Source organism: Labrus bergylta, chromosome 16 (assembly GCF_963930695.1).
Source record: "Labrus bergylta chromosome 16, fLabBer1.1, whole genome shotgun sequence".
NCBI classification, from domain to species: Eukaryota; Metazoa; Chordata; class Actinopteri; order Labriformes; family Labridae; genus Labrus; species Labrus bergylta.
Window position 1 is genome coordinate 599,078 of NC_089210.1, and position 22,500 is coordinate 621,577.

The 22,500-nt window shown below is 46.2% G+C and overlaps 2 protein-coding genes across 8 annotated transcripts in view; both read left to right on the forward strand.

Moving 5' to 3' along the window:
* The first annotated feature begins 3,196 nt into the window (after positions 1–3,196).
* Positions 3,197–6,482, forward strand: nol12 (nucleolar protein 12). The gene is made up of 6 exons (XM_065965070.1): positions 3,197–3,382; positions 4,352–4,457; positions 4,555–4,603; positions 4,674–4,819; positions 4,893–4,987; positions 6,037–6,482. Exons 1-6 carry the CDS (start codon positions 3,273–3,275, stop codon positions 6,230–6,232), a joined length of 702 nt encoding a protein of 233 aa, XP_065821142.1. The 5' UTR covers positions 3,197–3,272; the 3' UTR covers positions 6,233–6,482.
* Positions 6,483–14,491: 8,009 nt separating this feature from the next.
* triobpb (TRIO and F-actin binding protein b) overlaps positions 14,492–22,500 on the forward strand; it is an 18,949-nt gene continuing 10,940 nt past the window's right edge. For 2 of the 7 annotated variants that reach the window (XR_010668875.1, XM_065964697.1), the window contains exon 1: positions 18,513–18,772. Coding sequence is in view for 5 of the 7 variants with exons in the window: in XM_065964697.1 (XP_065820769.1) it covers positions 18,734–18,772 (39 nt within the window). In the remaining 2 variants the exon portion in view is untranslated. Of the gene's footprint in view, positions 17,020–17,878; positions 17,951–18,512; positions 18,773–18,792; positions 19,215–22,500 lie in introns of those variants that run through there. The other 5 variants (XR_010668874.1, XM_065964700.1, XM_065964696.1 and 2 more) reach the window with 5 other exon arrangements.

Consider the following 22,500-nt stretch of genomic DNA (forward strand, 5'->3'; position numbering starts at 1 on the left):
CGAGCGTTTCTGTTCGCTTCACTTCAGTTGATTGTTCAGAAAATTTTAAATTTGTATCGTTTTAGAAACAGTCACATCGAAGTCTGGAAACTGTTTTAAAGTTATTTTAATGAGGGGGGGGCGGCAAAGGGCAGAGGTCGGATTCAAACCCACGACCTACAGCCTCCGTACATCGAGCCCGCTAGGCCATCGGCTCCCCAATGCGTCGAACATTCTGATGACGTTACTCGTTGCGTCTGCTGATCAACATCGGGCCTCGTGGTTGGTTCTTTCTGTCATGAGTGGCGCCGTTGGTCCCGACCCGGCGGCGTGCGAGGCTCAGGTGAAGAGTCGAGAAATCAGACGAGTCGACCGCCTGCTCAGATTTGAGTTTCTGTGCTGAGGAGCGTCTCTTCTTATCTACCTCATTGTCTGCACGACCACGAGACGAGCGTGCAGCGGGAGAAATCAGAGAATACTTCACCCCCCCCCCCCGACCCCTCCCCATGACCTCCCCATGACCCCCTCCCCATGACCCCTCCCCATGACCTCCCCATGACCCCCTCCCCATGACCCCCCATGACCCCTCCCCATGACCCCCCATGACCCCCTCCCCATGACCCCCTCCCCATGACCTCCCCATGACCCCCTCCCCATGACCTCCCCATGACCCCTCCCCATGACCCCCCATGACCCCCTCCCCATGACCCCCCATGACCCCTCCCCATGACCCCCCATGACCCCCTCCCCATGACCCCCTCCCCATGACCCCTCCCCATGACCCCCCATGACCCCCTCCCCATGACCCCCTCCCCATGACCTCCCCATGACCCCTCCCAATGACCCCCCATGACTCCCCATGACCCCCCATGACCCCCCATGACCCCTCCCCATGACCCCTCCCCATGACCCCTCCCCATGACCCCCAATGACCGCCCCATGACCCCCCCATGACCCCCTCCCCATGACCCCTCCCAATGACCCCCCATGACCCCCCATGACCCCTCCCAATGACCCCCCATGACCCCCAATGACCCCCCCCATGACCCCCCATGACCTCCCATGACCCCCCATGACCCCTCCCCATGACCCCCCATGACCCCCTCCCCATGACCTCCCCATGACTCCCCATGACCCCTCCCCATGACCCCCTCCATGACCCCCCCCATGACCCCCCCCCTCCTTTGTTTTCAAACAGGATGTTGAAACGTGTCTGAACCTTACGTTGTAAATAGTTTGTAAATAAGCAGAGACGCAGAACACAGGAAGTGAACGCTCCACAGCTTCCTGTCCGTCTAGGTCAGACGTCTCCACTTTAAGGTGACACCCCGACACACATAAACAGATTTTATTACCCATAAATCACAGCTGCGGCGCTTCCAGCTCGCCGACGGTCACAGAACACACGATGTATATTTCCTGATGGGACACGTGGTCGCTCGCTCTCCTTCTCTCCTCTTTCTGTGCTTTTCTTATTTAACGGTAACGTCCTGTAATGTTCCTAAAGATGCTTTCTGTGGGGGCGGGGCTTACGGTGAGATGACTTGAAGGATGTCTGAAGACGTGACGACCGGCTCCATGTTTCAGTCATTTCTCTGTTTTTTTAAACGGCGTGCAGACACGGAGGTCGTCATGAGGATCTCACCGCCGTCTGGACGATGTTACACTGTTTGTTTGTTTGTTTGCTTTCTTTGTACATTTTAATGTTTGTTTTTATAATAAAGCAAAACATGACAGAAGATGGTTTTCATTTCAATCACATCGTGTTTACAAACAATCTCAGGGAGGAACGCCACCACCGCCATTTTTGTTATGAAGTCTCAGAGAGCCTCCGTGTGGCGTCTGCAGAAATGATAATGTTCAATCAGAGGCCCAAATCAAACATGGCCGCCCTGAGCTCCTCCCCTCAGGACGCTACGGGGTTCCCTTAAAACAACCGCTTTAAAGATTCCTTTGACACTTTGTCTAAAGCAGAACGCTGCAGGGCTGCCAGGGGAGGGCTGGGGGGCGGAGTCTCCGGACGTAAAAAGAACACAAGTGTCAGATGAATTCATTATAGCGAGTCCTCCATATGACTCTATGATGAGAATATGTGTGTTTGTATCAATGAATCTCAAAGTGAAGTAAAGAGAGGAGAAGAACATCCTGGAGAACAGGAAACATGCAGCAGCAGGTTGATTAGAGCACGGAGATGGTAGAGGTGGCATGCAGACAGTCTATGGTCGTGCAGCGATCACAGGGAATAAAGGTCACCACCCCCTCCCACTGGCTCCTCCCACTGGCCCCTCCCACTGGCTCCAGGTGAATTCTCCTGATTATATCCTGCTGTGTTCTCTCATCAGCTCACTCTGACTTTCTGCAGAATAAATACGAGGAGGCTGGAGGAGAAACTCAGAGTGAAGAGAGAAACATTCAGATGTTTGAGTGATCACATGACGCTCAGAGTGAAGAGAGAAACATTCAGATGTTTGAGTGATCACATGACGCTCAGAGTGAAGAGAGAAACATTCAGATGTTTGAGTGATCACATGACGCTCCTCCTCCTCCTCCTCCTCCTCCTCCTCCTCCTATCAGGAGGTTTGTGTGTGTGAACGAACTGCTGAACTGTTTGTTATGTGAGCCCCTCATGGGAATTAAAAAACAAAGATAAAGAGCAGTATGTAACTCTGACACCTAGTGTTCAAAATGGATACTGCAGTTTAAATGTAAAACATTGGAGAGCGGTCTCTCCCCCTCCCCCCCTAAAGTCTTTAGTTGTGAAATGTTTGACTGACTGAAATGAAAGATTCTTCTTTCTGTCCCCCTTTTCCAGAAATGATATTAAATACTGAACAACAAAAGATAAAAACATTTAACTTCTATTAAATAAATTATTCTGATCATCTCTGTTCATAAATGTGAATGTATGAACACACAACCCCTATACTGACTGTTTATATAAGAGAATTAGCACTTTACTGTGTGTGTGTGTGGGGGGGGGGGGGGGGGGGCTGCAGTACCCATGGTGAACACAAGTTGTCAGAGTTACATATTGCTCCTTTCATTTATTTATAATTTCGTTGTTTTCCTGTATTACTTTTGTTGAAATGTTGGTACGTACTCCGTCCTCGAAGAGTCTGATTCAACTGATGTCTGAAATAAATTGTTGTACATTTTTTATTTCTATATTTTATTTTACGATATGAGCGGAACCTTTAGTTTCCGCACCGTGTTTCCAGTCGGTCTTAAGAGTTCGACGGAGCTAGCCGGAAGTAGATTTGTTTATACCTAAGGTTTTTACTCACGTGTGAAAGATGAAAAACTTTAAAAAACACAACAATGGGCCCAAAAAGGGAAAATTTAAACCCGGATCGAAGAAACGAGAGAATAAGTGCATCGTGACATTTGATGACAACGACAGACAGTAAGTTTATCCACCGGAAACAGTTATTTTATCACGTTTTTCAGACGTTAGCTCATTTATTAGCTTTAGCCGTTACTGACCCATCATCAGGTTATTTTCTACAAAGTATTTTAACTTGATTATATTATATTATTATTATAATATATTATATTATATATTTATATATATTATATTATATTATAATATATTATTATTATAATATATATTATATTATATATTTATATATATTATATTATAATATATTATATTATATATTTATATATATTATATTATATTATTATTATAATATATTATTATTATAATATATATTATATTATATATTTATTTATATTATATTATATTATTATTATAATATATATTATATTATAATATAATATAATATATTAAATTATATTATAATAATATAATATATTATAACCTATTATATTATATTATCATATAATATAATTTAATATAATTTAATATAATATAATTTAATATAATATAATATAATATAATATAATATAATATAATATAATTTAATATAATATAATTTAATATAATATATTATAATATAATATATTATAATATAACAGTGAAATGTTTGTTTGAGTTTATTAAATGTTTTATGACTCTGATATTTCCGTCTATCGTCGGTTTCACACATCACCTGATTAATCTCTTCTTCTCCTCCTCTTCTCTTCTTCTCATCTTCTTCTCCTCCTCCTCTTCTCCTCCTCTTCTTCTCCTCTTCTTCTCTTCTTCTCCTCCTCTCCTCCTCTTCTTCTCCTCCTCTTCTTCTCCTCTTCTTCTCCTCTTCTTCTTCTTCTCTTCTCCTCCTCCTCCTCTTCTTCTCCTCTTCTCCTCCTCTTCTCCTCCTCCTCTTCTCCTCTTCTTCTCCTCCTCCTCTTCTCCTCCTCTTCTTCTCCTCTTCTTCTCTTCTTCTTCTCCTCCTCTCCTTCTCCTCTTCTTCTTGTCTTCTTCTCTCAGAGAATATTTAACTGGTTTCCACAAACGGAAGGTGGAGAGGAGGAAAGCTGCAGTGAACGAAATCCGCAAGAAGATCAAAGAGGAGCAGATCAGAGTCCGAGAAGAAGTAAGAAAAGAGTTTTAAAAACACAGAAAGAGAGAAACTGTGTTTTAAACATTAAATAAATCCACCTGTTGATGTTAAAATGTGATTTCTGCTTCAGAGACATAAAGAATACATCAAGATGTTGAAGGAGAGGACGGACGCTCTCGGTGAGTCAGAAAAACACTTTTTAAACTTTAGATTTAAATATCTCTAACGATGTGTTTGTGTTCACCTCAGAGGACGCTGAAGACGACCTGGAGGACAGAATAACCAACACCACAGAGTCTGTGCAGTACGACCATCCCAACCACACCGTCACCGTGACGACCATCAGTGACCTGGACCTCACGGGGGCTCACCTGCTCGGACCCGCAGCAGATCCTGTAAGACGTTAAAACCTTCATCTCGATGAGTCCACTTTGACTCTTTTTAACGGTTTGGATCTTTGATTTGAAGGTTCCCGCTGTGAGCGAGGAGGAGGAGGGGAAGGAAGAGCAGGAGGAAACAACGGCAATGCCGAGAAAAGCCGGGAATCCAATCATGAACAAGAAGTAAGATCTGAAACATGAACGTCTGTTATTTAACTAGATAAAGAACCCACTGAGGTCAGGATCTCTTGGTGAGCTGACCGAGAGGGCAGCAGTCTTAAAAACACGACATGATGAAGAGACAGTTTACAAACTGACGGGAGAACAACGATTTACAAAGTGCAAAATGATTTACAGATAAAGTGCAGAATCTTGATCACAGATTACAGAAACACATTTTATCTTTTAAGATCGAGCCAAAGGCTTCAAGCGAAATGAGATCCGCCATTTTCAAGTCATTTTGGAGAAAGTTCCCTGAGGAGGGAGCAGCAAAACGAAACGCTCTTTCCCCGAGCTCCGTGCGGACACGAGGCACAGACAGTTTAAAGACATCACAGGAACACAAGGTGTAGCAGAGCTTTCTAAATAAGCTTCAGTGGATATACCTGTTCACCTTCAAAGATGTCCGATCTGAGTCAGTGTACAGGTCACAGTGATGAGTTTTCTACTTTCTGCATTCAGAAGACAGAAAAGCTTCAGGTGAGAGTCTCTTTGGTCTCTGCTCTGACAACTTCTTGTTATTCTGTAATAAAAACAAAGAAAGAACGTGGCGGGCGCTGCGTGCAGCTGTCCCGCCCGTTCATTGTCTATGTGTTAGACTCCGTGATGTCACCTCAGCGCATCCAATAGGAAGGAAGATCAGATCACAGGAAACGATGTGTCACTTTCCTGAGCTCTCGTTTACAGACCTATCGGGATGTCAGGGAGAGAACTTCAGTTTGTAAAGACGTGTCGACTGTTTGTGCACCAGGTGAGTTTCAAACAGCAGCAGCAGCGTGTCCTGAGGATCTCCTGCTGCTGTGTTGACTCCGCCCCCTGCCCCTACAGGTCAATGTGCATTCTGCAATTTTTGCATCAGCGTTGCTTTAACAGCAATAACGTCTCCAGCTTTAGTTTTCTACTGTTGTTGCCGTGGTAACAAACGGGTAACACAGCGCTGTTAAAATAGATCTGGTTCTTTAAACTTTGTCCTCCAGCCTCTCACGCTCCAGCTGTTTTCCTCCCCCCCCCAGGATCCGCTCCCTGACGGCTCAGCTCAGCACCTTCACCAGCAAGAGGAAGAGGAAAGGGAAGCAGGAAGGTGGAGGAGGACGAGGCCGGCAGACAGACAAGAGATCAGTCGGCGCGGAGGGAAAACACAGATTCAGGAAGACCAGCAAGTCGCAGAGACGCAGGAACTCTGGGAAACGTGTGCACCATCAGGACTGAGCGAGAGAGAGAGAGAGAGAGAGAGAGAGAGAGAGACTGAACTTCTCTGGACTCTGGAGGACTTCTGTTCCTGTGTTTCAGCTGTTTTTAAAAACGAGCGTCAGCTGATGTGTCTCTGTTAACCCGTGTTATAAAATCCAACTCGTGCTGAAACATTTGTCTGAGCTGTTTTTATTATCTTTAACAAACACAAACTTTGCTGTATTCACAAGATTTTCTAAATAAAATAAAAGACAAATCTCACCAATAAGCAGACTCGTCTCTCAAACCGTCAATGTGGATTCTTTTATTGCTATTGTTTGATAGGAAACCCGCTGCTGCCGTCAACATCCTCTACAGAACATGAGGAAGTCCACCCTGAGCTGTGTTTCCTCAGAGTTACCTGTGAGTGTGAACTAAAGGACGACCAGTCATTAAGGTTAACCCGGTTTACTGACACTCAGGATACCACAAATCATTTTAATGATCAAAAGTATCGATTTCTTTATCAGGAGTGAAAGCACTAAATGTCACCAAAACATTTGACCCATATCCGAACAAAAATAATGACAATGTTTTTTGTGCAATTTCTTCAGTGTGCAGGAGTTTGTAACTAGAAATGAGAAATCCAGTAGAAGCTTAGAAGAGACACACATGACATGAAACATCTGTTAAATCTAACAACACCTACTGCCCCCCCCTCCCATATGTGTATACTCAAAGGTCACATATCCTCCTCCTCTTCTTCAGGTTAAATAAGTCTCAGAGCTCCTCAAAACATGTGTGTGAAGTTTCTTGTTCTAAATCCACTCTGATCCTGTATTTGATCATGTCTATAAACCCCTCTATTTCAGCCCTGCTCAGAACAGGCTGTTTCTGTGTCTGTACCTTTAAATATGTAAATGAGCTGTGTCTGACCACGCCCCCTCTTTGGGAGGCGCTTGGGTGTATTCGATCTTTCTCGCTCCATGTCATTGGGTCTTTTTCAACCCAGTCATTACACCCTCTCCCTACCCACTACACCCTCTCCCTACCCACTACACCCTCTCCCTACCCACTACACCCTCTCCACTACACCCTCTCCCTACCCACTACCCCCTCTCCCTACCCACTACCCACTACCCCCTCTCCCTACCCACTACACTCTCTCCCTACCCACTACACCCTCTCCCTACCCACTACCCACTACCCCCCTCTCCCTACCCACTACACCCTCTCCCTACCCACTACACCCTCTCCCTACCCACTACCCACTACACCCTCTCCCTACCCACTACACCCTCTCCCTACCCACTACCCACTACCCACTACACCCTCTCCCTACCCACTACACCCTCTCCCTACCCACTACCCACTACACCCTCTCCCTACCCACTACCCCCTCTCCCTACCCACTACAACCCTCTCCCTACCCACTACCCCCTCTCCTACCCACTACACCCTCTCCTACCCACTACCCCCTCTCCCTACCCACTACACCCTCTCCCTACCCACTACCCCCTCTCCCTACCCACTACACCCTCTCCCTACCCACTACACCCTCTCACTACCCACTACCCCCTCTCCCTACCCACTACACCCTCTCCCTACCCACTACCCCCTCTCCCTACCCACTACACCCTCTCCCTACCCACTACACCCTCTCACTACCCACTACACCCTCTCCCTACCCACTACACCCTCTCACTACCCACTACACCCTCTCACTACCCACTACCCCCTCTCCCTACCCACTACACCCTCTCACTACCCACTACCCACTACACCCTCTCCCTACCCACTACCCACTACACCCTCTCCCTACCCACTACACCCTCTCCCTACCCACTACACCCTCTCCCTACCCACTACCCCCTCTCCCTACCCACTACACCCTCTCCCTACCCACTACCCACTACACCCTCTCCCTACCCACTACCCCCTCTCCCTACCCACTACACCCTCTCCCTACCCACTACCCCCTCTCCCTACCCACTACACCCTCTCCCTACCCACTACCCACTACACCCTCTCCCTACCCACTACTCCCTCTCCCTACCCACTACACCCTCTCCCTACCCACTACCCACTACACCCTCTCCCTACCCACTACCCACTACACCCTCTCCCTACCCACTACTCCCTCTCCCTACCCACTACACCCTCTCCCTACCCACTACACCCTCTCCCTACCCACTACCCACTACACCCTCTCCCTACCCACTACCCCCTCTCCCTACCCACTACCCCCTCTCCCTACCCACTACCCCCTCTCCCTACCCACTACCCACTACACCCTCTACCCACTACACCCTCTCCCTACCCACTACACCCTCTCCCTACCCACTACTCCCTCTCCCTACCCACTACTCCCTCTCCCTACCCACTACTCCCTCTCCCTACCCACTACCCACTACACCCTCTACCCACTACACCCTCTCCCTACCCACTACCCACTACACCCTCTCACTACCCACTACCCACTACACCCTCTACCCACTACACCCTCTCCCTACCCACTACACCCTCTACCCACTACACCCTCTCCCTACCCACTACCCACTACACCCTCTCCCTACCCACTACCCACTACCCACTACACCCTCTCCCTACCCACTACACCCTCTCACTACCCACTACCCACTACACCCTCTCCCTACCCACTACCCACTACCCACTACACCCTCTCACTACCCACTACCCACTACACCCTCTCCCTACTCACTACCCACTACACCCTCTCCCTACCCACTACCCACTACCCACTACACCCTCTCACTACCCACTACACCCTCTCCCTACCCACTACACCCTCTCCCTACCCACTACACCCTCTCACTACCCACTACCCCCTCTCCCTACCCACTACCCACTACCCACTACCCACTACACCCTCTCACTACCCACTACCCACTACACCCTCTCCCTACTCACTACCCACTACACCCTCTCCCTACCCACTACACCCTCTCACTACCCACTACACCCTCTCCCTACCCACTACCCACTACCCACTACACCCTCTCACTACCCACTACACCCTCTCACTACCCACTACACCCTCTCCCTACCCACTACCCACTACACCCTCTCCCTACCCACTACCCACTACACCCTCTCACTACCCACTACACCCTCTCCCTACCCACTACCCACTACCCACTACACCCTCTCCCTACCCACTACACCCTCTCCCTACCCACTACACCCTCTCCCTACCCACTACCCACTACACCCTCTCCCTACCCACTACACCCTCTCCCTACCCACTACCCACTACCCACTACACCCTCTCCCTACTCACTACCCACTACACCCTCTCCCTACCCACTACCCACTACACCCTCTCACTACCCACTACACCCTCTCCCTACCCACTACCCACTACCCACTACACCCTCTCACTACCCACTACACCCTCTCACTACCCACTACACCCTCTCCCTACCCACTACCCACTACACCCTCTCCCTACCCACTACCCACTACACCCTCTCACTACCCACTACACCCTCTCCCTACCCACTACCCACTACCCACTACACCCTCTCCCTACCCACTACACCCTCTCCCTACCCACTACACCCTCTCCCTACCCACTACCCACTACACCCTCTCCCTACCCACTACACCCTCTCACTACCCACTACACCCTCTCCCTACCCACTACCCACTACCCACTACACCCTCTCCCTACCCACTACACCCTCTCCCTACCCACTACACCCTCTCCCTACTCACTACCCACTACACCCTCTCCCTACCCACTACACCCTCTCCCTACTCACTACCCACTACACCCTCTCCCTACCCACTACCCACTACCCACTACACCCTCTCACTACCCACTACCCACTACACCCTCTCACTACCCACTACACCCTCTCCCTACCCACTACACCCTCTCCCTTAAGTCCGTCCCAAACCAACTAGTGGGGAGTGGTAGTGGGTTATAAAACCCTCCACCAGCGAGTCTGCACCGATGATGACTTTCGGATCACGTGCAACACCTCTTGTGTCCGGTCGTCATGGAGACAGCAACCTGTGAGTTCAAACACTGCTCCAACTAAGATAGACATTTAATATCATCATACAGACGTTAACAACTTCAAATGTGTTCTGAGGATCAAATTTATGTTTATTTATTGTAAAGTGTTTTATATTTACAGGGACTGTCACAAAAACAAAAGAACATTAAATCATGTTGCTGTTCGTATTTATTTCTTATTTTTCTACTTTTGATGTTTTGTCTCAATTCAACAATAAAAAATAGACTTTGTGCTGCTCTGAAGTTCAACGATAGTCTCCTTGTCTTTGCATTAATTTAGGACACCCTGATCTAAAGATTACAATAAATTAACTGAAATTATAAATTACAATAAACAATGTAGGCTCAATCTAATAGTTTTGTTATAAGTCTACACTAATATAACTAAAGAAGAAGAAGAATCTAGGCTACATAAAGATTTTTACAGAACGCATTAGCTAGGACAAGGCCTGACCAAGCAGCGGCGACTGGGGATTTGCCAACAGTTCTTGCTGGGACTTCAGGAGCTCCATTTGCATGGAATCTAAAAAGCCGTTCCCGCAAGATGCCGCTGAGTAACCATGGTAACACACAGTTCCTGTTTCCACCTGAGAGAGGGAAGTTTGTCCCAAAGCCTGCTGCTGTATCTCTACCTACAGCTTGATGGAGGAGACTTCAGTCAGCTGACAGAGTGACTTCTAACGGAGTGCACTCCGTCACGGAGGGGGAGGGTGTAGGGGTTGGTTTGAAAAACGGCCATATTGTTTACGGTGAGAAGGCAGACTCAGAGGGCAGAACAAACACCTAGCTGTGGGAGTGTCACCCACCTGGGGGAGGGGCTACTGCCCTTTGTGATGTCATGAAGGGAAAATCTCCAAACGGCCTGTTTGAGCACACATTTTCTAAAAAGTGGAGCAGGCAGAAGACGGAGAGGATGGACTTTTCTCATCATTGGGGGGTTTGTAGACGGACTAGAGACACATGTTAGAGGAACATGGAGAAGAGGATTTTAAATATGTGACCTTTAAATATTTCATTTTATGTAGATTTTTCCTCTGCAGAGTTCAGATCGACAACACAGCTGAAGAGAAGAGGCAGGAAGGAGAAATATGGCAGAACAATGAAATGATTACTCCATCCGGACAGATCCAGACTTCTCCCTGTGTGCAGGACTCTGCAGAGTTTGGTTCTAAACTCCAGGCTGCTCAGGACTTCTGTGTTTGTCACCATGTTGTCGAAACATGTTTCAGCATTCACTGATTTCCAATGAAGTTTGAAGTTGTGGTCTTGTGTCGGCCCTAGCAGTAGCCTGCTGTAGTGGTTCTGATGTATGTTAAACCCTGGCCTCAACCTGTGTTTATTTATTTACGTTAACTCGATCCAGCGTGTGCCAGCTGCCTCGAGCGTGAGCGTTTCATTTCTCTTTCTAAAGCCTCATGATATTTAATACAAGCGCTCAGCAGCAGCAGCACTGGAGGAAGCTGGAGCACCATGCCGGCTCCGGGGTCTCCTCGTGGTAACTGAGAGCCACGACGGCCCGACAGGATGCTTCAGTTTCACCCTCTTTGTCAGATCAGCCAATCAGATTGATTTGAGGATTGGCAGCTCGGGAGGACAGGGAGTATGTGGGGAGGAGGCGTGAAGGGGGTCTGAGGGGAAGCTGCTCCTCAACACTTCTGATGAGAAATCCAAAGAGGAGCTGAAAGCAGGAGCGCTCTCCTCAGGTAATCCTTATCACGCTGAATATTTCCTTCTCTCTCACTACACTGACTCCTCTCCTCGGGGCGGCTGCTCTTAAAGCATGACTTTATTTCAGTGCAGGTGGCTGCAGGTGGTTACAGTTCTCTGGATTGTGTTTCAGCGTCCTCGACTTTAATTAGTTATCGCCTGCTTCAACAGCTTTACATCCTGCATGACATTAAAGCTCCTCCAGCGTGTGAAGCTGCTGCTCTGTGCTCAGACACACTCAGCATCACAAAGGGTGTTGGTTTCATGTGACAGTCTGGGGTGTTATCATGTTTTTAAACTCTTTTTGGTTGTTAAAATGTTCTGCAGGTTTGACAGATATTACTCATCACGTCTCTGCTCTTGTTTTAAAACATCTCTCTGCACCTCTGCTGTCGTTTCAGTTGTTCCTCTGCTGGATGAGATGATCCTGCCGGACTCACCATGCCCGTCACGGCCGATGAGCCCGTCTGCCCCAAGTTCCAACCCAACATCTTCGACCCCTCCCGCTGCCACGACTGCCTGCGCCAGAGGCACCTGCACGCCGGCGCAGGGGAGAGCGCCGAGGCTGCAGCAGCAGCACAGCAGAAACCCACGACAGAGACCGGGACCGGGGCTAAGACGGGGACTGAACATGGGATCGGGTCAGGCAGAGGAGTGCTGTTAACACCCATCCCATCCCAGGCGGAGGAGGAAAGAGACACCAGCTGCAAGGTGAGAGGAGGGGCGGAGAACAGAGCAGAATGTGTGCTGAGAGATGAGCGTAAAGAGAGGCAGGAAGGTGAGCACATAGAGCTCACAGGTGACGCCAGCAAGAAGCTAAAGGTAGAAACAAAGTCAGAAGAAGCTGAAGAAGGTACCAGTGTTGTGCTTGACTCTGATTTTACTGACTTAGAGTTCAAAGAGATGCACAAAGTTTCTCGATTTAACTCTCAAAACCTTTTAAAATCAGTATTCTAAAAATACTTTTTCTCACTTGATACAAAAGCCTGAGTCTCTGACGGGTAATGAAATATTTAAAAGGCTGATTCTAGTTTAACACAGTCAACATCTAACACAGGTCAGGAGGTCGTGCATCCGTCCATGATGCGTGAAGAAAAGATCAGAAAGAGAGGACTGGCGGTGAGGCAGAGAGCAGCAGGGTGTCAGCGTCCGCTCTTATTATGAATTCATGAAGCTGGATCATTTTCTGCTCTCCTGGGAATCACTCGTAATATTAGACGGAGGTGTGACTCACTAAAAAGAGAAGAGAATTTACTCATGCAAAATAAAGCAGTGACAGCTCCAGTTAATAAGTCGTCACATCATTCATGTCAGGACGTTTCATTGTGTTCAGTTTCTTTGCAAATCCAAAAACTCAAAGTTTCCTGGAGGTTGAAGGGATCCGGTCACATTTCTGACGTTTGCAGAAAGTTTAAACTTCTTTTTTTTTAGGGACAATCTATTTCAAGAGAAGAGTTTATGGCAAGAAAGAAAGAGATGAAAGATTAATGAAGAAAAGCCACGAGTCAGGTCGAGTTACAGAGGTGCTGCTCTGTGTGTGTCAGGGGAGGACAGAGACACGGGCAGCAGGTGGACATGATGTGCTCTTTAAGTCATCGTCTTCCTTCTCTCAGCTGGGCTAAAACAAAAAAAAACATCTTTGTGATTTTGACATCATATTGTGGAACGAGCTGAGTGGACATGCTGTTGTCCTCTCTGACTTGGAGGGAGTTGGAGACGTTGTGATTGGCCCCCGTGTCTCACCTTGTCACCCTATCAGGAGGATTCTGACGCTCTGTCTGTGGTGAGCAGCTACTGTGATGTCACTGGAGGCCGTGTGCCTTGTGAGGAGAGCTCTCTGTGCATCCTGAGTCCAGACTGCGAGCTTTACATCTGTGACGGGGACGACGACGACGACAGCACCGACAGGTAGGCCTGCTGCAGGGTGACACGTTTAGGATCAACAGAGGGACGACTCGTTCACTTCAGGGTTAAAGTCAGCTTTACTCTCACCACAGCACAGTGGTGCGTTACCATTATTTAAAGAGACAGTAACTGTTGTCGTTTGTTTTGAGGCTTACTCGCTCTGTTCATCACCATGTTTCCTCATACGCTTACATAAACCGTCAAAACAACGTTTTACTTCCTGATATGATACCAGTACTGATACTGAGACCAATATCTAAAAACTGGTACCTATCACTATCATTTTGAACTCTTCCTTCGTCTGTCGCTGACTCCTCCCCCTCCTCCCTTCATGTTTTCATCTCTCATGTTTCCGCCTCCTCTCTCCTTATTCTTCCCCTCATCTCTTCCTGCGTGCAGCTGTCGAGAGCAGAGACACTACCAGGAGTTCAGCGGCTCCATCAGCGCAGACGACGAATACCTGCCGATCCGTCGCCGCCCAACCAGACTCTCAATGACCCGGCTCGACCCTCCGCCCCATCGGGCCAAACATCGAGCCTGGATGGAGGAAGCTCCCACCAGAGACACTTTCACCAGACAACCAGGTACATGGAAACACAGCACAGGACCGGTCAGTTGTTTTATTTGTTGGTGGACAGGAAACGACTGGAGGAGTTTTAAATGTTACAGCATAACTTGATCTCCGACTTCAGCAAACATGTGACCTACAGCACTAGACCAACTGATCTCCAGTTACATCTAAAGGTGTTTCTTTTCTTGGCCATACCGTTGGATGTCACCAGCTGAGGTGTCCCAGAGCAATTATCAGAAATACAATATATCTGCGTTTGAGTCAGGAAACCTCCGGGAGCTGCTCGGTTCACTTTGTCACTTCTCTTCTCTTCCAGGGTTAAAAGAAGACAGACGGGAGAGCGGGTACTTTTCCCTCGGGAGGGAATCAGGTTCTCATCTACTGAGAGATAACAACTCGCCTCCTCCTTTCCGCCATTTTGAGAGAGGACGTCCCATCTTCAGCAGCAGAAGTGTAGAGCCCAAAGACGCCGTCCCCTTCAGGAACCCTAACCTGGGCGTCGCCTCTGAAAGGCAGATAACGGACTATCTGAACGATAACCTGCCGGTGGAGATCCCGCCTCCTGACCCTTATGAAATAGCGGTCGAGGTTGAAGCACAAGTCGGCCCCCGTTCCCCAAGTCCTACTCCTTTTAAGATCGCTGAGTCGTTGGCTTCTCCTGGTCGTAAAAGTGTCAGCAGCTCATACGCTCGGGGAAACCCTTCTTCTTCTTCTTCCTCTCCCCGTCAGCAGTCGGGACGTTTTGATTCCTCAAGGCACGGCTCCGCTCTGCAATCTCGCTCTCCTTCTCCAGCCAGAGGAAACTCCACATTCAGACGCATCGAGTCCACCGCCTCGCTCAGCAGTCGAAACTTTGATGGTGGAGGGCGGCCTCGAGGGGCGGAGCCCAGTTCCAGAAGCTCCTCACAGGGCGCACATGGACGACGCGTTGAGTCGGGAACGCTGCCAAGAAACTTTAAATCATTTACAAGTTCATTCAAAAACCAGACCAACACCATTTCTGATTTCAGGAGCGCCTTGAGGAAAACAGAAGTGAGAGGTCGAGGTTGTGACAGCAGAAGTTCTTCTCCTACAAGAAGGGACTTCAACCCTTCAAGCCAAATGTCTCTCCGCAGACAGGAAATCCCCACGACTGATGCACGAGGACGAGACAGTCGTACTTCACCTCCGTCGAGGAGAACTTCTACAAGTCCCCGTGAGAGTCCACCGAGGAGGAATCCTAGCTCTTACAGCCAACCCCCCCTTCGTAAATCTGAATCAACTTTCTCTCTGAGCAGACGTGGTCACCCTGGACGCTGCGGCTCCCCGGTCAGAGAAGGCTACGACTTTGAGAGTCAGGCGCTGCTGCGTAACCTCACGGCGAGGAGCGAAATAAACGACCAGGAAGAAGAACATGAAAGCCCAAACGTGTCTCCGCCCAGGCAAGGTTACGACAGAAGTCCATCTGTGCTGCGTAAGACTGAATCGAGCCCCGTCATTGGTAGTCGAGGTCGTGACAGCCGTGGTTCTTCTCTGGGAAGGAGGGACTATGAAACCCCGACTCCGTACCAGCTTAGGAACAAAGACTCCAGTGGATCGTTGCACGCCGCTGTTCATGAAAGATGCAACGCCTCCCCATTGAGGAGAAGCTGTGAAGCTCCTTCTCGCTCTCTGCTGCGACACTCTGAAACAAACAGTTCGGCTAGAGGACTCCAGAACTCTTTAACGTTGAGGAGAAGCTACGATGATCTGAACCGACGGCCGCTGCAGAAAACAGAAGCAGGCAGCTCCTTCAACATCAAGCATCAGTTCAGTCGCAACCCACCTCCAACCAGAGAAGGACCCGTTGACCCACCAGGCTACTCAATCCTCAGACATGCCACCAATGGAGATCCCAGCCATTCCTATCAGAGAAATCACCACTTCACTTACCGAGACTCAACACCAGAGACCAGTCACTCTCCATCGTCTCTGCAGAAATTGCCACGTTCCCACCGCAGCTCGTCTTTGTCTCGAGCCGCCTCCCCTTTAAGACAGACCTCCAATGGAAACAGAACCGTGTCCATCACTTTGGAAACCCCCAGGAAGCCTGGAAGCATCCGATCGGAGATCAGCAGACACGGCCGGGAGGATCTGAGCCCGCCCCGTGATAACAAGAAGCCCTCCCACCGTGCACGGAGCCCGTCGCCTTCACCTTCACCTCAGATTCTAATGCAGAGGTACACCTCCTCCCAGAGCTCCATGGAGTCCTCCGAGTCGGGCCAGCTGTCAGTGGGGTCCACAGGAAGGACCAGGGAGGAGTACGTCATGATCGCTGACGTGCCCAAGGTCAAGATGATCCATCAGAGAGAAGGACTAGGCCACATGGGTAGGACTCAGAACCCGCAGCCCCCCCGGAGGCAGGAACTCTTCAAACCAGCCAGGTCAGTATTTCTGTGCATGAAATGATTCCTTCTTCCAAATAAGACGCACCCATAAGTAACCTGTTGATGTCATTCCAGCCACTCGCTCAGCAAGCATCCCTCCAGAGAGTGGGACGACACAGGAGACACCGATAGAGACTGCCAATATAGCGGCAGTGGGTATTTATCCCAAGCTCACTCCTACACCTCACTGCAGGTAGGCAGGCTCGGGCCAAGGTCAGTTTTATTAAACGATGATGGGTCCGTGCTAGGACCCAGCATAGTCCATGACTATACATACAGCTTCTTTATTCTTTGGTCCAAACCATTTGTCTTTAGATAAACTGAGTGACAGCTCAGACATGGCTCGATGTCTCCCATTGGTTTGTTACTGAAGCCTTAAGTTTGACATCTTGGCTGCAGCAATGTAGATCTCCCGGGGCCAAACGTGACCATTTTAGGAAGGGAAGGTTCCAGTGGTGACGAGAGAGAGTTTTCAAATATCAAGTTATCAGGCACCACCTTAGAGGTTAAGTCCAGGTTTGGCTACAGACCCCCCCGCCATCTCCACTCTGTTTGCTCTATCCTTGGAGCCGATCATTCTGTCAATATTCAACAATCAGAGGCCTGAGTGCCAGTGACAGTATGTGACACTCCTAATCATATTTCTCCTCTATGCAGATATTTAAATTTTTATGAAAAACATCCCTCTAGATCTCCTTCACACCTACTCAAGCTCTTTGAGAGCTTTGGGGTTGATTTGATGCTTAAGTATTAATCAGGCCTAAGAGAAACCTTTACTGGAAAAGATTTAGATTTTAAACCGTAAAAAGTCAAGACTGGGAACTTCGAATTATTGGAATAAATCAGGGATCTGTGTTCTGTTTTAAGCTACTTGTCCTGTACGATATTAGACATTTATCTGGAATTGTGGCTCATGCACCGTGGTCTTTACCTACATAATATGTTAATAGTTAACCACACCAACGACAGGTTTTTGATGTGAAACTCTGGAAGTTTCCGTGTTTGCTCAATCAGACCTTGATGATCACTGTGAGCGTTTTCTGTGTTTCCAGCGGTCGGGCAGTCCCACAGCAGATGAGGGCAGTCCTTGGAAAGGTAATCATCACAGATCAGAACAAATGCAGGTATGTGCAGCTGGTCCACTAAAAATATGTTAAACCCTGATGTATGTAAATGCATGTTTGTGCAGAACAACCTCTCTTCCTGTGTGAGTGAAGCAACTGCAGATGTTTCTGTTATCACAAATATTTAAGCCCTCCAGCACCCACGGTTCAATAGATTGCTGGAGTTGAGCCTATTTCAATATATGCTATCTCTCTGTTACATATTGACCAGACAGGCTGGCAGCTTGTCCACTGTTCACACTGATCCTGTCTATAATCATAAAGCTTTTATGCACTTGGCGCCCTTATCTGTTGACATATGTACACCACCTCTACCTTCTGTTAGATTCTGTTCTGAGGGCTGGTTGTTGTGTGTCTGCAGACTTCACCTCCACCCTGCAGGCATTTCATAAGACTGACTGAGCTTTTGTCAATTGTGGTCTGCTGGGGCATGTGTTGAAATTCCTGAACTGAAACCAATAGCTACCAAAAGAAGTTTTTAGAGAGGGTGGGGGGGGCACATTGTTAGGTAGCTCAAATTATTTTCATCCAGCCAGGCAATAAAAAGGGAACGTGTATGTGTTGGAGAGATGAGGATTAATAAACTTTCCATATCAAAGATCCCCCAAAGATGTTTTAGAGAGATTTGGTCCCGAGGAAAGAGTTGGAGTGAGACCTCCGATTGAGCATTTGAATGAGTTTTCTGTTAATAATAACCTGTTGAGAGCACAATTTAAAGGAACTATACCAGTTCACACGTTGCTGGGCACCTTACTGAATCCCTTCAGCCACTGGGAGTCCCTGATGGTGTGTTTTCGAGCCAGCATCGTGTGGTTTGGTGTGGTAAGCATGTTTTCCTCAAACGATCTTCGCGGATCCGCCCAGGAAGTGGAAGAGAGAGCAGCGAGCAGAGTCTGACTCTCACGACTTGTTAGAAACTTTTCTATTGATCACTTTTTAACGTCAACTTTCGGTCTTCTTCTGGGTCGTGTTTGCACACTTTGCCCCTCACGACGGGATAAACTCGTTTCTGTCATGGACGTTGACGCTTCGCTTGGTTAACATGGGGATGAATGGCGGGGCTTTATCTCTGTTCACAGAAAGCAAAGTTTTCCCCGGAGAGACTCCTCTTCTTCTTCTTCTTCTTCTTCTTCTTCTTCTTCTTCCTCTTCTTCGTTAAGTCGTCAAACTGACAGTAAAAAGGATTTTTATTTAAGGAGGTAACGGTACTTTTCTTTTGTCTTTTTTTATTTTTTAAACCTCCCTGGATCCTGTTATCATGACGGTAAGTTGCATCTTTGTATCTTAAAAAAAATTACATATTTATTTTGTATTGAAAAGTGATCAATTTATTCAGTTTTTCTTCTTTTAAATCTCTATTTCAAAACTCTCGCGAGATTTTAACGGTCGTTAACGTCTGATTCGCGGGGTGCGCACGCAGCTAGCTTAAAACTGTTTCTCCACCTTACAGATGTCAAAATGTTCGATATTACGATACTAAAAACGATAAATCACAGATGAGGATCGATAGTATCAAAATGAACAGACGCTTTAAGAAAGTACAAATATTTAATAAAACAGGTTAACCTTAAAAACAAAAAACAGTGCAATTATATAATGTGAAAAATATGTGAAGAGAAAACATATTTATATTTTCATTTCATTGTTCAGTGTTCTCCTTTGTTATTTGTTTGTATTATATCTTTGCTTTAATACAGAGTATAACTTCTGTACAGTTTATTTTAAATCACTTAGCTGTTACTACAACTTATTTATTTGTACTTTTCTACTCTTTTTTTCTTCATAATGTTTTTCTATTTTATATATAATTTTAACTTTTTTTGTAGGAGCTGACTCAGAGAGAAACACACAATTCCAATGTACCTGTGCTGTACCTGTGCAGGGGCAATAAACATCTATTCTATTCTATCCTGTTCTATTCTATCTATTCTATCTATTCTATCTATTCTATCTATTCTATCTATTCTATTCTATCCTACTCTACCCTCTTCTATTCTATTCTATTCTATTCTATTCTATTCTATTCTATTCTATGCTATTCTATCCTACTCTATTCTATTCTATTCTATTCTATTCTACTATATCCTGTTCTATTCTATTCTATTCTATTCTATTCTATTCTATTCTATTCTATTCTATCTATTCTATTCTACTCTATCCTACTCTATCCTACTCTATCCTGTTCTATTTTATCTATTCTATTCTATTCTATTCTATTCTACTCTATCCTGTTCTATTCTATTCTATTCTACTCTATCCTGTTCTATTCTATTCTATTCTACTCTATCCTACTCTATTCTATCTATTCTATTCTATTCTATCTATTCTATTCTATTCTATTCTACTCTATCCTGTTCTATTCTATTCTATTCTACTCTATCCTGTTCTATTCTATTCTACTCTATCCTACTCTATTCTATCTATTCTATTCTATTCTATTCTATTCTATTCTATTCTATTCTATTCTATCTATTCTATTCTATTCTATTCTACTCTATCCTGTTCTATTCTATTCTATTCTACTCTATCCTACTCTATTCTATTCTATTCTATTCTATCTATTCTACTCTATCCTACTCTATTCTATCTATTCTACTCTATCCTACTCTATTCTATCCTGTTCTATTCTATTCTATTCTATTCTATTCTATTCTACTATATCCTGTTCTATTCTATTCTATTCTATTCTATTCTATTCTATTCTATCTATTCTATCTATTCTATTCTACTCTATCCTACTCTATCCTACTCTATCCTGTTCTATTTTATCTATTCTATTCTATTCTACTCTATCCTGTTCTATTCTATTCTATTCTATCTATTCTACTCTATCCTACTCTATTCTATCTATTCTATTCTATCCTACTCTATTCTATCCTGTTCTATTCTATTCTATTCTATTCTGTTCTATTCTATTCTAATAAGAAAGTGATTAATCCTCCTTTGATTATGAGTAGGCTAACGTATTGAAGTAAAACATTCTAGGATCATGACAACTCTATTTCTTCTCGTGTTTTGTGTTTTATTAATCGATATATTAACCACTATTTTAATCTTATGTCCTTAAAATGTAAAATATATCAACATACATGAGTAAGGTATTTTACCTGCTCTTCTGTTAAGAGTCTTGAGATAACATTTGCTCTATAATAAAGATTGATTGATTAAACTCGGCTAACTTTAGCCTTGTATCATTACATTTCTCTTTCTGTGACGAGCCTAAAATAGTTCATCTGGGTTCCTGGTGTGGTGTCATTTCATCTGTTTCCCCCGTGTTGTTTACAGTGGCAGGAAGCGTCATTAGCAGGTAGCTTCAACTCTTTGTGTGAGTTCTTACATCAAGCTGTTACTCGCGCTCCCTGTTTGCACACACACTGCAAACACAGTTATTTTAACCCTTACACACCGACCTTCACCGTGTGGCAGAAATCCCCTCATACCAAAATGTTAACTTCAGATCCAATCAAATGTAGAAATGGCCTCTCTGACATTAATGAGAGAAACCATATCGGCACATATCTGAGATAAAATTAGCCGATACTGAAAGTCACATGTTAATATTGGCGGATTGATTAATCGGTCGGGCTCTAGTCATTTTTTATTGCTGTGGTTTGGAACATCTCAGAGAAATGATATCAAAGTGCTAAAGGAGAGGGAGCAGTACAAAATGATGGAGCAGAGGAAAGTCAGCTGTGAGAGTGAGGAGTTTACACTCTTGTGAAACAGAGATAAGCTGAAGGAGGAATGCATGCTGGATAAAGTTGCTTAATCTTGATGTGGGGGGGGGGGGGATCATCTCATCTCGAGGAACATGGATCATGTTTTTCCTCTTCTTGTCTTCATGCTGCTTTCAGGTCATAATGTCAGTTTTCTAACGGACGCCTCCTTCTTCTTTCGTTGTCATTTTTCACACCTCACACATGAAGCTTTCCTTCCTGTCGTTGCCTTTTGAGTGATTCGCTTCATTTCACAGCAGCCCTGTTTCAGTAACGTGTCGGATGAGGTCCAGCTGTTTCTGCTTTTAAACCCTACATAACGCAAACTTGATCTTTTAAACTGACGGATCAAAACTCGTGTTTTTACTATCTGCTTGCTCTTGCTTTTTATATAATCATGATCATGTTTTCTTCCTTCTGTAGCACTTTGGTTTTAGTTTTAAAGGAGCAATACGTACCTCTGACCCCTATTGTTTAAAATGGGTACTGCAGTCCAGATTCAAGGTCGGGTACAATCACTTCTATCTGAACCACTTCTATCTGAACCACTTCTATCTGAATCACTTCTATCTGAATCACTTCTATCTGAATCACTTCTATCTGAACCACTTCTCTTGACCGCTTCCATCGCTGCAACACCTGTTGACCTGATAACTGCTCTCATATCTGACAAACCGAGGGGCGTCCAAAACGGCCGTGTGGGGGTGTGTCTTAAAAGCGCCTACCTTCTCTGGTCCAAACAAATCCAGAGCATTCAGGAGCAGAATCTAAAGTTAGAAGGAGGACATACTGGCTGCTGCATTGTTGTCAGAGAAGCCAGCACTTCAACATAGC